The 17647-nt window shown below is 36.7% G+C and overlaps 1 protein-coding gene across 2 annotated transcripts in view; it reads right to left on the bottom strand.

Moving 5' to 3' along the window:
• Positions 1 to 4091: 4091 nt before the first annotated feature.
• The window catches only part of NUBP2 (NUBP iron-sulfur cluster assembly factor 2, cytosolic), a 667929-nt gene continuing 654373 nt past the window's right edge, over positions 4092 to 17647 (bottom strand). For both annotated transcript variants that reach the window (XM_053694649.1, XM_053694651.1), the window contains exon 7: positions 4092 to 4675. In XM_053694649.1, coding sequence (XP_053550624.1) covers positions 4533 to 4675 — 143 coding nt within the window. In that variant the 3' untranslated portion in view covers positions 4092 to 4532. The remainder of the gene's footprint in view (positions 4676 to 17647) is intronic.

Here is a 17647-nt window from a genome sequence, read left to right as displayed (position 1 = left end):
AATCAGCAGAGGTAATGGTATATATAAGAGTATATCGTCGATCTGAAAAGGGAGGTAAGAGATGAATCTCTACGACCGATAACAGAGAACCTATGAAATAGACCCCGTAGAAGGAGATCACTGCATTCAAATAGGCAATACTCTCCTCACATCCCTCTGACATTCACTGCACGCTAAGAGGAAAACCGGGCTCCAACTTGCTGCGGAGCGCATATCAACGTAGAATCTAGCACAAACTTACTTCACCACCTCCATCGGAGGCAAAGTTTGTAAAACTGAATTGTGGGTGTGGTGAGGGGTGTATTTATAGGCATTTTGAGGTTTGGGAAACTTTGCCCCTCCTGGTAGGAATGTATATCCCATACGTCACTAGCTCATGGACTCTTGCTAATTACATGAAAGAAAGGTGGCTATATTGGTCACTGATTTGTTTTTGTTTTGTTTTTGAATGTCAGAAATGTATATTTGTGAATGTTGAGATGTTATATTGGTTTCACTGGTAAAAATAAATAATTGAAATGGGTATATATTTGTTTTTTGTTAAGTTGCCTAATAATTATGCACAGTAATAGTCACCTGCACACACAGATATCCCCCTAAAATAGCTAAAACTAAAAACAAACTAAAAACTACTTCCAAAAATATTCAGCTTTGATATTAATGAGTTTTTTGGGTTCATTGAGAACATGGTTGTTGTTCAATAATAAAATTAATCCTCAAAAATACAACTTGCCTAATAATTCTGCACTCCCTGTAGTCCAATCCTTTTTAGAGACCTATAAAAGTAATTATTACTACTATATCATTTTTAAATTATACATAATTAAATCAATGGATTTTCTATTCTCCTTTAAATAATTATGCTAGCTTAAAGATTCTTAAGTGTAAATTTGGAATATGTTTTTTGTATTCATTTAATATATATACACTATATATTAATATATACTGTATTTGTATATTATATATATATATAAAATATTTTGTTTAGTAACTTTTAACATCCAGTACAGCATGCCAAATGGAATCTCCATGTTAGTAGATTGTGATAACCGATTCCAGAAAATGTTTTGATTGTAGAATGATCTGGGAACCTTTTGGAGCTTTGGGCTGCTGTAAATCAGCATCCTATTTAGTCATATCCTATCCACAAGCTCTCCCGAGTTTTAATGATCATATACCTTTCTGTAATTTCCTGTAGTATGAATAGTAAGTCTAGAGGTATATGATAATTCTTTATTACCATTTCTGACAGTTTTTCTTGAGTGCCATGGGGGGTGTTTAATTGCAAAACTCTCACACTGCATTTAAGGTTTGGAAAATTGTTGCATGGGATTACCATTAGGATAGTTGGATGAACATAAATGTGGGGGATAAACCCTAATGTATTAGAGCCTTTTTTATTTCAAAAAGGTAAAGGTAAGAAAAGTTCCAGATCTTTATATATCATTTGCAAATACTCCATATGTCACCATCCTCTATTAGATAGCAGAATATGGTTTTGAGGTAAATTGTTTATACAAGCTCCAGAAATAATTATTTTCTATTGATTCTAGAGTTTGGCAAATAATTTATTTTTATTGCCTTGGGTGAAGAGACTGTCCCTTCATTACCTGTGCAAATATTAATCATTGGTAATGTATACAGCGCCTAAAACTAGGCTTGAGGCTAAATACTAATAGGAGAGTCGGATGTTGATCTGGATAAGTTTAAAAATGATTTATTACAGCGGAAAAAAACATATATAAAATGACAGTGTCTTCACAATTCATAAAACTACAAATACAAATCTCTTACACTGACTAACTCGAGAATAGAATATCAGCACTTAAACTTGAAAAGAAAATTCAGCAATTGCAGATGGATCAGGTATTTAGTATAAAATCAATCAGTTTAAGCAGTAGCATAAACAATGTATAAACACTTTATAAACATATAATCAAACATCAGGCATCAATATAGTTATCAGTGTGGTATAAACCAAGGATCTCTTGGGATCCAATACTGAGAAGTTTAACCCAAAGAGTGTGTGTGAAATCCAATGCAGTAAGGTGTAATACAACAAAACAGTTACAAAAATCCTAATAACAGTGCAATAATACAATAAATCGTGAAATGTTTGTCCAAATGGACCAGTGGTGTAAAAATTAGTTGTAAAAATTAGTTGATTGCTGTGCACAACAAAAAATTAAAAATGTAAATGCGTGATAAAAAATGTGGTGAAAGAGTCTATCTGTGAGGGGGGAGTCCTCTAGCAGGGTCCTATATCGATCTGGCTCTTTGATGAAACACAGGTAATAAAAAATAAAAAATTTAAAAAATAAAAATAAATAAAGCCAAAAATTCAAATTTTTAAAAATAAATATATAGGCAGCAAGTCACAGTTCCAAATTTTTTTCTGTTTAAAAAATCCAACTGATAAAATGTCAATGTCGACAGTCTTGAAAAAGGCCTCTATGTAGGCCGAAACGCGTCGACATTGACATTGGTGAGCATAATTTCAATAGGAGTAGAACTTTCTTATATATCTACACTATGGTTTGTTTATTTGATTTTTTCTTCTTCTTTTTTGTGGGATATTTTACCAGTTGGATTTTTTAAACAGAAAACTTTTTGGAACTGTGACTACTTGCTGCCTATATATTTTTAACATATACGATATAGGACCCTGCTAGAGGACTCCCCCCTCACAGATAGACTCTTTCACCACATTTTTTCTCACGCATTTAAATTTTTTATTTTTTGTTGTGCACAGCAATCAACTAATTTTTACAACTAATTTTTACACCACTGGTCCATTTGGACAAACATTTCACGATTTATTGTATTATTGCACTGTTATTAGGATTTTTGTAACTGTTTTGTTGTATTACACCTTACTGAATTGGATTTCACACACACTCTTTGGGTTAAACTTCTCAGTATTGGATCCCAAGAGATCCTTGGTTTATACCACACTGATGACTATATTGATGCCGGATGTTTGATTATATGTTTATAAAGTGTTTATACATTGTTTATGCTACTGCTTTAACTGATTGATTTTATACTATATACCTGATCCATCTGCAATTGCTGAATTTTCTTTTGAAGTTTAAGTGCTGATATACTATTCTCGAGTCAGTGTAAGAGATTTGTATTTGTAGTTTTATGAATTGTGAAGACACTATCATTTTATATATGTTTTTTCTGCTGTAATAAATCATTTTTAAACTTATCCATATCAACATCCGACTCTCCTATTAGTATTTAGCCTCAAGCCTAATTTTAGGCGCTGTATACATTACCACTGTTACATGTTCCTTGTTGAGACCAGCTAGGAGGTCTTTTGTATGCTAGCCTGAGGCCAAAGCTTGGCGCTCGACCTAAATACACGTTCCAAATATTAATCATTATAATTTGTCCTTTAATTTGGAAGTTTGAGATATCATCTCCCTCTCAAATGTATTGAAGTATTTTGGGCCATAATATGGTGGGGTGTATATATGGCCCAGAGCTAAAGATTGTGAGATGTCTGTAGAATGTTTTTAGATGTTTTGCAAGATAACATCACTATAGGGACTATAGTCACTGCAACAACAAAAAGAGAAGACAGGAGAAAGACTATGAGGGGGTATTACTGTTGTACAAAGAGAGCCTCTTATCACCCCTGTGAAGAGTCACAGGGGTGATAATAGGCTCTCTTTGTACTGTGGTACACCCCCTCATAGTCGTCTTCCTTACTCCTCTTCTTGCTGTCTCCTAAAACTAGATAATATTATGGTATCTTATTTTTTATTTTTATTTTGTTAAAAATTAGGGTATTTATATAAATTCTGACTTCAAAAGTGGTGGAAGTGAGTCATTGCAGTTGCCAGTTGTGAAATCTTTTAATTTGTTTGGAAATATGCAGTTCAGTAGATTGTGTACTAATAAGATTTATAGAATACTAAATAAGATGTCAGTTTGTGAGAATGAAGGGATTATGGGGTGGAACAAAGCTCTTGGATGCAGGGTTTTTTGCCTTCTCCTGGTGCACTAGAAATACAATTCAATGCGATATTCTTGTGGAAAATGTGTGTTCATTTAAACATACATATTAAAACTATACAAAGTACAATGTAATGTATTTTTAATAATTTGTCTTTCAACGGTTTTGTTGGTCAATTAAAATATTATTAAACAGATACCAAGCTACCTATGTTACCTTCTGGAATATATTACATTCCTGAAAACAAAAGCAAAATCTCCCCCCCCCTCAAAAAAAAAACAAAACAATTTTGTTTTAAGAATAAAAAAAGGAGATGTAGTAATCATGCTTATTCTGTTTTGTGTTTTACTTTTCAAAATATATGTTTATTTTGAAAAGTAAAACACAAAACAGAATAAGCATGATTAGAAATAATGGTTAAAGCACAAGCACCTGAAGCATGAGGATGAAGGCTACACCACAGTTTCCCCACTCAAATAATAGATAGGCCCAAGAGGCTTCTGGGTGAGACCTTATGTGAGAACATAAAATATGATTGTTCTGTAACACATTTTATGGAAAAGGATCAGGAATGCTGAGATGTCTTCTCAAGTATATTTTGGACTATAATATTAATGGATGAGAACAAGGCACTTTTTGGGAATTCCTGAAGGAAGTTAATGTCCTGCTCCAAGCATTTATTCAATAGAGGATCCAGTGGGACAGAACCTGTTAAAGAAGGATAAAAATGAGTAAGAACAAAAGAATAATAATAATAGCAATTCACTGATTAAACATTCAATGGCTGACTAGAGGGTAAGCAATTGCAGGCATTCCATGCACATTACATAGCTTTTCGAAAACGTGTAGTACTGTGTCGGCCATGAATAGAGCTAACCTTAATATTTACTTCAATATTCGTATTGAGGTAAATATTAAGGTTAGATCTATTCATGGCAAAAAAATAAATTAAAAAATTATGCTTACCTAATAAATTTCTTTCTTTCCAGGCATGGAGAGTCCACAATTTATTCCAATTACTAATGGGATATTCACTCCTGGCCAGCAGGAGAAGAGCTGTTACGTGTCACTTCCTTTACCCATAACCCCCAGTCCTTCGGCCAAAGGGAACAGAAAAAGAAAATAACACAAGGGTATAGAGGGTGCCTGAGGTTTGTACAAAAAAATAATACATTTTGTTTACTTTCCTATGGCATGGAAAGTCCACGATTCATTCCAATTACTAGTGGGAACCATTACCCAAGCTAGAGGAGACAGAATGGAATGGAGGGGGAACAAGATAGGCAAACCTAAGGACCTAAACCAAAGGCATCACCACTTGAACAACTTTAATCCCAAAAGAGGCCTCAGTTTAGGCAAAAACATTAACTATGCAGAATTTGGAGAAAGAATGCAGTAAGAACCAAATACCGCTTTGCAGATTTATTCCACAGAACCCTCATTTATAAAGGCTCAGGAAGAAGAAACATTCTTAAAGGAATGAGCTCTCATAAGACAACCGAACAACACTTTCCAACTTTCGTTGAAAAGAGAAGAAAAAGTGGCCTCTTGGCCCTTATGTTTACCAGAAACACAACAAAAAGGGCAGTAGATTGTTGAAAACCTCTATTGTCTGCCGATAGAACATCAGAGCAGGCACAACATCCAGGTTATGTAAGAGCCTTTCCTCATGAGAATAATGATCAGGACAGAAAAAAAGAACAATTTCCTGAGTAATATTGTAGTCCGAAACGACCTTCGGAAGAAATCCCAATCAGGTACGTAGGACCGCCTTACCCGCATGAAATATAAGGAAGGCGGATCGCAAAGGAGAGCCGAAAGCGCAGAGATCTTACGAGCAGAAGATCGACCAAAATCAAAAACCTTCCAAGACAATAAATTAATATCAACAGAGTGCATAGGCTCAAACAGGGCCTGCAGCAGAACTCTAAGGAGGAAGAGCAAAAAACAAACACAGGGCTGATTGTGACTAAGGCCTGAACAAAAGATTGAACATCTGACAAGATAGCCAAACTTTTATGCAACAGAAGCAAAGGGGGCAGAGATTTTACCCTTCAAACCTGACGGATAAGCCCATCTCCAGGTCCTCCTGAAGAAAAGACAGAAGGCGAGGAACCCTCATTTGGTTCTAAGAGAAACCCCTAGATTCACTCCAGAAAAAGTATGTACGCTATACTTTTTAATAAATCTTGAGAGATACCGGATAACGAACCTGAATCATAGTATGACTCAGAAAAACCTTGCCTAGAAAAAACTAGGTGTTCAACCTCCAAGCAGTAAGCTTCAGAGAAATTAGGCTTGGAAGTAAGAAAAGTCCTTGAAGTATAAGGTCTTTCCTCAGAGACAACTTCCACAAAAAAACTACATTATACCAGAACCACATACCAAGTTATCAAAGCCAAGCAGTAGCAAGAGATCAGATTATGAGACTGACATGCTACCTACCGCGCTAACAAGAATCTTTATTGGATCTTCGGGTCTTGCTAAAAAAAAAAGGTGGTACCTGAACAAAAATATAGTCCAGGTACAGAACCACAATTCCTAGAGATCTGTTCACTGCCAGAAGAACACCTAGAACTTTCGTAAAGATACGAGGGCTAGTCTAGTCCTATAGGAATGGCTACAATATGGAAATTTTTGTCCAAAAAGGCAAACTGCAGGAAATGGAAATGTTCCCTGTGGATAGAAACATGAAGATAAGCATCCAATTCAATGGCAGTCATGAAATGTCCCTCCAGAACTAAAGGGAGAAAGAACAGACAGTCTCCCTATAGAAGGACAAACAACTTGAGAAATATGTGACACCTAAGGTCTAAAAAGGGACAAAAAATTCCCTCTTTCTTGGGAACCATAAAGTTAAAAAATAGATCCTTGACCTTTTTCCGCCAGAGGAACTGGGACAATCACTGCTAGGGAAGCGAGGCTTCCACTGCTCAAGGTTCAGGGAACATTGCAACTTATCCCTTTTTTTATTTTTTATTAAATCCAAAATTCCAGGTGGATTCAATCCCATGACCTACTGTACGAAAAGCAGGGAAGCTAACCACCAAGTTACAGTGGAGCTATCCAAGCCAGGATAGACCTCCATGAGGTATTGGCTTAATCAGGCTATAGAAGTCAGGAGACCCTAAAGTCTAGTCTTCTTATCCTGTAGCAGGAAAGTTTTCTGTCCACCAGAGATCGTGGAAATAAAATCATCCAGACCCGGCCCAAATAAAGTTCTGCCCTTAAAGGGAAGAGACAGAAGCCTATACTTGGAAGTTGCGACAGCAGACCCAGTCTACAATCATATAGCTCTAAGAGATAGAATGGCAAAGCTAGAACTCTTTGCCCCCAAGTGAACTACTTGCATGCTGGCATCACATAAGAATCTCTAGAACAAGAGATAGGAGAAAATATTCAAGATCAGATCACCCGAGAAATATATAAGATATATATTTAACATGGGCACAAAATTTAATGTACTCAATAAAAAGATATATAAGATAATGTCTATGCCCCAAATCAGCACCAAGCTACATTCTTGAGACAATTGTTACTTAAGAGTAGAAAAAGTTAAGAGAGGTTCCCTACTAATTGGCGGAGACTTTAACTCTACTTGGGACCCAGCACTTGATAAAAGATCCTATAAAGAATCACCTCCAGACCCTAAAACTACCCTGCTCTCGAAGAGATTTCAAAACACAATTATTCGACACAACCTATTTGATATCTGGCGCTGCCTCATATAACTGAACGTGACTACACATTCTACTCCACTCCCCATTACTCATGAGTATGTATAGATGCTATTTTTAGTGACCCCTGTAAAGTCAAATGTTTTGACTTTAGACAAAGTCAAAACAGCAAAGATAGAGATCTACCCCTGGTCTGATCATGACATGGTGACCATATCCCTAAATCCTCCCTCTTCAGACAGATTTGCGTGGCCATAGCAACTCGCTGACTACTTAATTAAGAACCCTTAGACTGAACAGACAGCAACTGGCCTACAGGAATATTTTCAGCTTAAAGGGACAGTTTACTCAAACATGTCCTCCCATTTAATTAGTTCCCAATGATCCACTTTACCTGCTGGAGTGTATTAAATTGTTTACAAGTATTTCCATTAACCTTATATTTGAATTAGTTTATTTAGCCTGTGGTAATCCTCACCCATCCGAAAAGTTTTTGGCCTTGAGGCCAAGCTGTGTTAACACAGCCAGTAAAAGAAATTACACTCCCAGTGGGTTATAGAAGAGATAAGGTAATGAAATGTTAATTTTCCATTGTTCTCTCCAAGTATTGGTGATTGGTTATGGACAGATATAAGATAAAGAAGCATGTATATTTACACAATGTGATAAAGTAATCAGATCTCATTACTTTATCACATTGTGTAAATATACATGCTTCTTTATCTTATATCTGTCCATAACCAATCACCAATACTTGGAGAGAACAATGGAAAATTAACATTTTATTACCTACAAGCTCAGCCCATTTTATTAGGTTGTGGCTTCAAAACACAAAATCAGCTTAATTAGCCTTAAAAAAGCAAATCTCATACATTTTATACTCTGCAGCTGGTAAAAAAAAAGTAATTGAAAACACATTAAGGGAAAAACGATTTAAAAAAAAAATATTTTTAGTGAAGCACATGAAATAATTTTTTACAACACCAAAAATTACATAAGTATATATGATACATAGTAATAAATAGTTATCTTCACTATATTTATTGTGTTTCCAGTGCTTCCCTTTTCCTTATACCCTACCCTTAAATAACCCCTGGCATAACTACACCCACCCACCAAATATAAAAAAAATATATATATATAAAAAAATATATATATATATTTCTCTCCAACCTAGTATTTAACCCCTTAAGGACAAGGCCATTTTTCAATTTCTTTCCCTTAAGGACCAAGGCTATTTTTACATTTCTGCTGTGTTTGTGTTTTTCCTTTTACTCATTTACTGTACCCACACATATTATATACCGTTTTTCTCACCATTAAATGGACTTTCTAAAGACACCATTATTTACATCATATTTTATAATATACCATAAAAAAATTATAAAATATGATGAAAAAATGGTAAAAAACACACATTTTCTAACTTTGACCCCCAAAATCTGTTGCACATCTACAACCACCAAAAAACACTCATGCTAAATAGTTTCTAAATTTTGTCCTGAGTTTAGAAATACCCAATATTTACATGTTCTTTGCTTTTTTTGTAAGTTATAGGGCAATAAGTACAATGTCATATTTACAACCTTCTCTTTTAATCCTTGGACTGTACCTTTAATATTATTTACCTCACTCCCCTATTTAAGCTGGCTAAGTCTCACCTTCATTGCTTGTTATTGAGAAATCATCTTCCTAATTGATTCTACCAAGCCTCCTCCTTCATATTCCTACCTGTCTCAGAATTCTGACAGGTTGCGCTGACACAGGATTGCTCCGATTCTGCTCCTCCTACCTCCCTCAACGGACTTCACGCTCAAACACTCTGAGCCGCAACCGGAGCCTGAACCTCCACTCTCTCTCGACCCCGCGAGTAAGTACTTACCGCATTGCATATGTGAACTCTCAGCCTAATTCTCCTTACGTCTACTTAAGTTAAAGACTTTGCTTATTATCTCTATCGTGGATCTTTTGTCTAATAATATACTGGAACATTATACAAACTGACAAGTGTTTCTTTTCATATGGTAACTGCTGCAGATCAATTACATATGATATTATCTATTGGAAGGTTTCTATCACTCCAAAGAATAAGCTTACTAAGTGTTAAGTTGCCTAATATCGTTACTTTGTAAAGCATACTAAACATTGATACATTTGAATTACATTGTTTCTGTGAAATGCCTAAACACCACTCAGTAGTTCTGTGTTTGTTAAAGGTAAACAACATATAACTACATTGTGGTAAAATAAATCCTATGGTAAATCATAACTCTAAACAGATATTTAGATCTAATGATTTATACAGGAACAAATAACTTATATTTCTATATATGCACAAACATTTTGTTGATACTAAACTGCACTTTTATTAAAGTAGATTCAGTTTGAACTTTGACAGAATAACAAGCCAAGATGGATCAAGCAGATTTACCAACACACGTGTATAACCTAACACAGAGGGTTGATCAGCTCTCACAAGGGTTAAGGGAACTCCAGCTACAGAATCAGACCTTAAAAGATATTCTTAAAGACACAGTAACACCAAAACAGTTAACTGTGGATTCTAGTAATGAGCCAATAGTATCACCACCAGAGAAATTTTTTGGTGACAGAAGTCAATTTCGTGACTTCAAAAATTCTTGTTATTTACTCTTTACCCTAAGACCTAAAACTTATACTACAGATAAACAGAGAGTTCTAACAGTAATATCTTATCTTAGAGCTGAACCAAGAACATGGGCTAATTCTTATTTCGAACAAAATGACCCAATATAAGATAGTTTGGAGGGTTTTTTCCAAGCTATGGCTCTTCTTTATGATGACCCTTGTAAACAGATAACATCAGAAAATTCTATGAGGGCTCTTAGAGAAGGGAAAAGGCCCGTGGAAGACTATATAGCAGAATTCAAGAGAGTCTCTAAGGATTCACAATGGAACAACATTTCACTACGAAATCAATTTAGACTTGGTCTATCAAAAGCATTGAAAGATGAACTCTCACGAGTTGATATACCAGATACCTTAGATAACCTAATGTCATTATCTATTAACATAGATAGAAGGTTGAGGGAAAGAAAGAGAGAAAGGTTTAACCTGGAATCAAATACAAAAAGAAATGTTATTCCCCCTAGTCCTCATCAGTATAAAACTTCTGATGAACCTATGGAAATTGGAGTGATCAGGGGTCCTCTATCCTCAGAAGAGAAAAAGAGAAGAAGAGACAAAAACCTTTGTCTCTATTGTGCAGCCAAAGAACATGAGGTCAAGGATTGTCCAAACCTTTTGAAAATAAAGAAAGGTAAGAAAGATAAGTTACCAACGGCTAGATTTAGAGTTTTGTCGGTAACGTCCCGAAAAGCTAATGCTGGCTTTTTTCTGGCCGCACCATAAAAATAACTCTGGTATTGAGAGTCCACATAAAGGCTGCGTTAGGCTCCAAAAAAGGAGCGTAGAGCATATTTAACGCAGCTTCAACTCTCGATACCAGAGTTGCTTACGCAAGCGGCCAGCCTCAAAAACGTGCTCGTGCACGATTCCCCCATAGGAAACAATGGGGCTGTTTGAGCTGAAAAAAAAAAACAACTAACACCTGCAAAAAAGCCGCGTTCAGCTCCTAACGCAGCCCCATTGTTTGCTATGCGGAAACACTTCCTACGCCTGCACCTAACACTCTAACATGTACCCCGAGTCTAAACACCCCTAACCTTACACTTATTAACCCCTAATCTGCCGCCCCCGCTATCACTGACCCCTGCAGATTATTATTAACCCCTAATCTGCCGCTCCGTAAACCGCCGCTACTTACATTATCCCTATGTACCCCTAATCTGCTGCCCTAACATCGCCAACCCCTATATTATATTTATTAACCCCTAATCTGCCCCCACAACGTCGCCTCCACCTGCCTACACTTATTAACCCCTAATCTGCCGACCGGACCTGAGCACTACTATAATAAAGTTATTAACCCCTAATCCGCCTCACTAACCCTATAATAAATAGTATTAACCCCTAATCTGCCCTCCCTAACATCGCCGACACCTAACTTCAATTATTAACCCCTAATCTGCCGACTGGAGCTCACCGCTATTCTAATAAATGTATTAACCCCTAAAGCTAAGTCTAACCCTAACACTAACATCCCCCTAAGTTAAATATAATTTACATGTAACAAAATTAATTATCTCTTATTAAATAAATTATTCCTATTTAAAGCTAAATACTTACCTGTAAAATAAATCCTAATATAGCTACACTATAAATTATAATTATATTATAGCTATTTTAGGATTAATATTTATTTTACAGGTAACTTTGTATTTATTTTAACCAGGTACAATAGCTATTAAATAGTTAATAACTATTTAATAGTTACCTAGTTAAAATAATAACAAAATTACCTGTAAAATAAATCCTAACCTAAGTTACAATTAAACCTAACACTACACTATCATTAAATTAATTAAATAAAATATCTACAATTTCCTACAATTAAACCTAACACTACACTATCAATACATTAATTAAATACAATATCTACAAATAACTACAATGAAATAAACTAACTAAAGTACAAAAAATAAAAAAGAACTAAGTTACAAAAAATGAAAAAATATTTACAAACATAAGGAAAATATTAAAACAATTTTAAACTAATTACACCTACTCTAAGCCCCCTAATAAAATAGCAAAGCCCCCCAAAATAAAAAATGCCCTACCCTATTCTAAATTACTAAAGTTCAAAGCTCTTTTACCTTACCAGCCCTGAACAGGGCCCTTTGCGGGGCATGCCCCAAGAAGTTCAGCTCTTTTGCCTGTAAAAAAAAACATACAATACCCCCCCCAACATTACAACCCACCACCCACATACCCCTAATCTAACCCAAACCCCCCTTAAATAAACCTAACACTAAGCCCCTGAAGATCATCCTACCTTGTCTTCACCATACCAGGTTCACCGATCCGTCCTGGCTCCAAAATCTTCATCCAACCCAAGCGGGGGCTGGCGATCCATCTTCCGGCGGCTGAAGAGGTCCAGAAGAGGCTCCAAAGTCTTCATTCTATCCGGGAAGAAGAGTAGATCCGGACCGGCAACCATCATCTTCCAAGCGGCATCTTCTATCTTCATCCGATGAGGACCGGCTCCATCCTGAAGACCTCCACCGCGGACCCATCTTCATCCGGCGACGTCCAACTGAAGAATGACGGTTCCTTTAAGGGATGTCATCCAAAATGGCGTCCCTCGAATTCCGATTGGCTGATAGGATTCTATCAGCCAATCGGAATTAAGGTAGGAATATTCTGATTGGCTGATGGAATCAGCTAATCAGAATCAAGTTCAATCCGATTGGCTGATCCAATCAGCCAATCAGATTGAGCTCGCATTCTATTGGCTGTTCCGATCAGCCAATAGAATGCGAGCTCAATCTGATTGGCTGATTGGATCAGCCAATCGGATTGATCTTGATTCTGATTGGCTGATAGAATCCTATCAGCCAATCGGAATTCGAGGGACGCCATCTTGGAAGACGTCCCTTAAAGGAACCGTCATTCTTCAGTTGGACGTCGCCGGATGAAGATGGGTCCGCGGTGGAGGTCTTCAGGATGGAGCCGGTCCTCATCGGATGAAGATAGAAGATGCCGCTTGGAAGATGATGGTTGCCGGTCCGGATCTACTCTTCTTCCCGGATAGGATGAAGACTTTGGAGCCTCTTCTGGACCTCTTCAGCCGCCGGAAGATGGATCGCCAGCCCCCGCTTGGGTTGGATGAAGATTTTGGAGCCAGGACGGATCGGTGAACCTGGTATGGTGAAGACAAGGTAGGATGATCTTCAGGGGCTTAGTGTTAGGTTTATTTAAGGGGGGTTTGGGTTAGATTAGGGGTATGTGGGTGGTGGGTTGTAATGTTGGGGGGGGTATTGTATGTTTTTTTTTACAGGCAAAAGAGCTGAACTTCTTGGGGCATGCCCCGCAAAGGGCCCTGTTCAGGGCTGGTAAGGTAAAAGAGCTTTGAACTTTAGTAATTTAGAATAGGGTAGGGCATTTTTTTATTTTGGGGGGCTTTGTTATTTTATTAGGGGGCTTAGAGTAGGTGTAATTAGTTTAAAATTGTTGTAATATTTTTCTTATGTTTGTAAATATTTTTTTATTTTTTGTAACTTAGTTCTTTTTTATTTTTTGTACTTTAGTTAGTTTATTTCATTGTAGTTATTTGTAGGTATTGTATTTAATTTATTTATTGATAGTGTAGTGTTAGGTTTAATTGTAGGTAATTGTAGGTATTTTATTTAATTAATTTATTGATAGTGTAGTGTTAGGTTTAATTGTAACTTAGGTTAGGATTTATTTTACAGGTAAATTTGTAATTATTTTAACTATTTTAGCTATTAAATAGTTCTTAACTATTTAATAGCTATTGTACCTGGTTAAAATAAATACAAAGTTACCTGTAAAAAAAAATATTAATCCTAAAATAGCTATAATATAATTATAATTTATGTTGTAGCTATATTAGGATTTATTTTACAGGTAAGTATTTAGCTTTAAATAGGAATAATTTATTTAATAAGAGTTAATTCATTTCGTTATATTAAAATTATATTTAATTTAGGGGGGTGTTAGTGTTAGGGTTAGACTTAGCTTTAGGGGTTAATACATTTATTAGAATAGCGGCGAGATTCGGTCGGCAGATTAGGGGTTAATAATTGAAGTTAGGTGTTGGCGATGTTAGGGAGGGCAGGTTAGGGGTTAATAAATATAATATAGGGGTCGGCGGTGTTAGAGGCAGCAGATTAGGGGTACATAGCTATAATGTAGCTGGCGGCTCTTTGCGGTCGGCAGATTAGGGGTTAATTATTGTAGGTAGGTGGCGGCGACGTTGTGGGGGGCAGGTTAGGGGTTAATAAATATAATATAGGGGTTGGCGATGTTAGGGCAGCAGATTAGGGGTACATAGGGATAATGTAGCTGGCGGCGGCGTGCGGACGGCAGATTAGGGGTTAATAAGTGTAGGTAGCTGGCGGCGACGTTGTGGGGGGCAGATTAGGGGTTAATAAATATAATATAGGGGTCGGCGGTGTTAGGGGCAGCAGATTAGGGGTACATAAGTATAACGTAGGTAGCGGTCGGCAGATTAGGGGTTAAAAAAATTTAATCGAGTTGCGGCGATGTGGGGGGACCTCGGTTTAGGGGTACATAGGTAGTTTATGGGTGTTAGTGTACTCTAGAGTACAGTAGTTAAGAGCTTTATGAACCGGCGTTAGCCCAGAAAGCTCTTAACTACTGACTTTTTTCTGCGGCTGGAGTTTTGTCGTTAGATTTCTAACGCTCACTTCAGACACGACTAAATACCGGAGTTAGAAAAATCCCATTGAAAAGATAGGATACGCAATTGACGTAAGGGGATCTGCGGTATGGAAAAGACGCGGCTGAAAAGTGAGCGTTAGACCCTATTTTGAGTGACTCCAAATACCGGAGGTAGCCTAAAACCAGCGTTAGGAGCCTCTAACGCTGGTTTTCACGGCTACCGCCAAACTCCAAATCTAGGCCCAAATTTTTCTAAAAAGAATAGTGAAAACTCAACTTATTGTCTCTTACCTATTTCTTTACAGTGGGGTTCAAAAGAGATTACCTTGAAGGCACTCATTGATTCCGGTGCAACAAGCAACTTTATAGATTATCATGTGGTGTGTAAATATGAAATACCAATAAAAGAAATTAATAATCCTTATGTTTTAAGAGTTTTTGATGGTAGCCAGGCTGTTAACGGATCAATCACACATCAAACACAGTCTTTACTTATGAGTACACAAGAAGGACATATAGAGAATTTATCTTTTGACATAACACCTTCTCCTCTATTCCCAGTAATTTTGGGGTTAAAATGGTTACAACACCACCAACCTAGTATTGATTGGTTTACGAATAAAATTCAATTTCTCTCCCAATATTGCAGACAGGGATGTCTATCCAAGATCTGCACTATACAATCAGATTCTGATAACACACCTGACCCCATACCGAAGGAATATTCCTCATTCCAAGATGTTTTTGATAAAAAGGAAGCAGAGTCCTTGCCCCCTCATAGGGCATTTGATTGCCCCATTGAACTATTACCTGGTTCCCCCATTCCCCATGGTCATATTTTTCCACTATCTCAACCAGAACTCACACATTTAAAACAATACCTAGATGAAAATTTAAAAAAGGGTTTTATAAGACCATCGACCTCTCCAGCCGCAGCTGGAATGTTTTTTGTGCGTAACAAAGATGGTACTCTCAGACCAATCATAGATTACAGGCAATTAAACAAGGTCACAGTAAAAAAACGATACCCCCTACCTTTAATAACAGAATTGATTGAACGGTTAGGTAATGCAACAATCTATACTAAGTTGGATTTAAGGGGTGCCTATAATTTAATCCGAATAAGGAAGGGGGACGAATGGCTCACAGCATTTCGTACTAGATACGGTTTGTACGAATATGCTGTGATGCCATTCGGGGTCTGTAATGCCCCTGCGACATTCCAGTATTTCATAAATGAGATATTTAGAGATCTATTGGATATTTGTGTTATCTATTTGGATGATATTTTAATTTATTCGGAGTCTTTGGAACAACATATCAAACATGTGACAACCGTTCTAACAAGACTCAGAGAGAACCAACTTTTTGCAAAACCTGAAAAGTGCATCTTTCACACGCAAGATATTTCTTTTTTAGGTTACAGGATAACAGGTGAAGGTATCAACATGGAAGATACAAAAATATCAGCTATAACAGGTTGGCCAAGACCAACTACAGTAAAAGAATTACAAAGTTTTTTAGGATTCTCAAATTTTTACCGCAAATGTATTAACAATTTCTCTCTTATAGTCAAACCATTGACAAGAATCACAGGAAAACATGTGCCTTTCATTTGGAGTACAGAAGCACAACAAGCGTTTGAAACTCTTAAAATTAGTTTCACTACAGCACCCATTCTCCAATTCCCGGACCCCACCAAGCAGTTTGTTCTTGAGGTGGATGCGTCTGAGTTTGAGGTGGATGCGTCTGAGTTTGAGCCATCTTGTCTCAAAGAAAAAGTCTTTCAGAACCTATGCATCCTGTAGCTTACTTCTCAAGATCATTATCTCCAGCAGAAATTAATTATCCTATAGGAGAAAAAGAGCTTCTATCCATCAAATCTGCCTTCGAAAATTGGAGACACTTATTAGAAGGAACTGAGACACCAATTCTAGTTATAACAGATCACAAGAATTTAGAATATCTGCAAACCAACCGGACTTTATCATCTAGACAGCTCAGATGGAGTTTGTTTTTCTCCAGGTTTAATTTCCATATTCAGTATCGACCTGGTTCAAGGAATGGAAAAGCAGACGCACTATCTAGACAGAAAATATCAGTTACTCACAAATCTCTACCTAGCACTGTACTACCAATTGAACATTTCATCTCTTGTACATTGAGTCAAGAACAAGAAAAAGAATATATACAAGGTAGAGACTGTAACCCAGAGAAATACAACCTCACAAAACATCCAGATGGGTTGTATTATTTCGGAAACCTACTGTATATACCACCCGCATTGCAAGGAAGTATCTTACAACAAAACCATGATTCAATTTTAAATGGTCATCCAGGTGTTCAAAACACTTATCATTTATTAAAAAGGAAATACTGGTGGCCCAAAATGTGGAAATCAGTTGAAGAATATGTCCACACTTGTACAACCTGTGTTCAACATAAAAAGGAACATAAAAAAACCATATGGTTATTTAATGTCTCTACCTATCCCTGAACGGCCATGGAAGGAAGTTGCAATGGACTTCATTGTAGAATTACCAAGTTCTAAAACTTACACCACAATACTAGTGGTAATTGACCTTTTTACTAAAATGGCACATTTCCTACCTATACAAGCTTTACCTACTGCCTCACAAACAGCAGATCTGTTTCTGACCCATATAGTCAAACTACATGGACTCCCAACTAGTGTTCT

This window comes from Bombina bombina, chromosome 11 (genome assembly GCF_027579735.1).
Source record: "Bombina bombina isolate aBomBom1 chromosome 11, aBomBom1.pri, whole genome shotgun sequence".
Lineage (NCBI taxonomy): Eukaryota > Metazoa > Chordata > Amphibia > Anura > Bombinatoridae > Bombina > Bombina bombina.
This window is presented reverse-complemented; position numbering and strand designations above follow the sequence as displayed.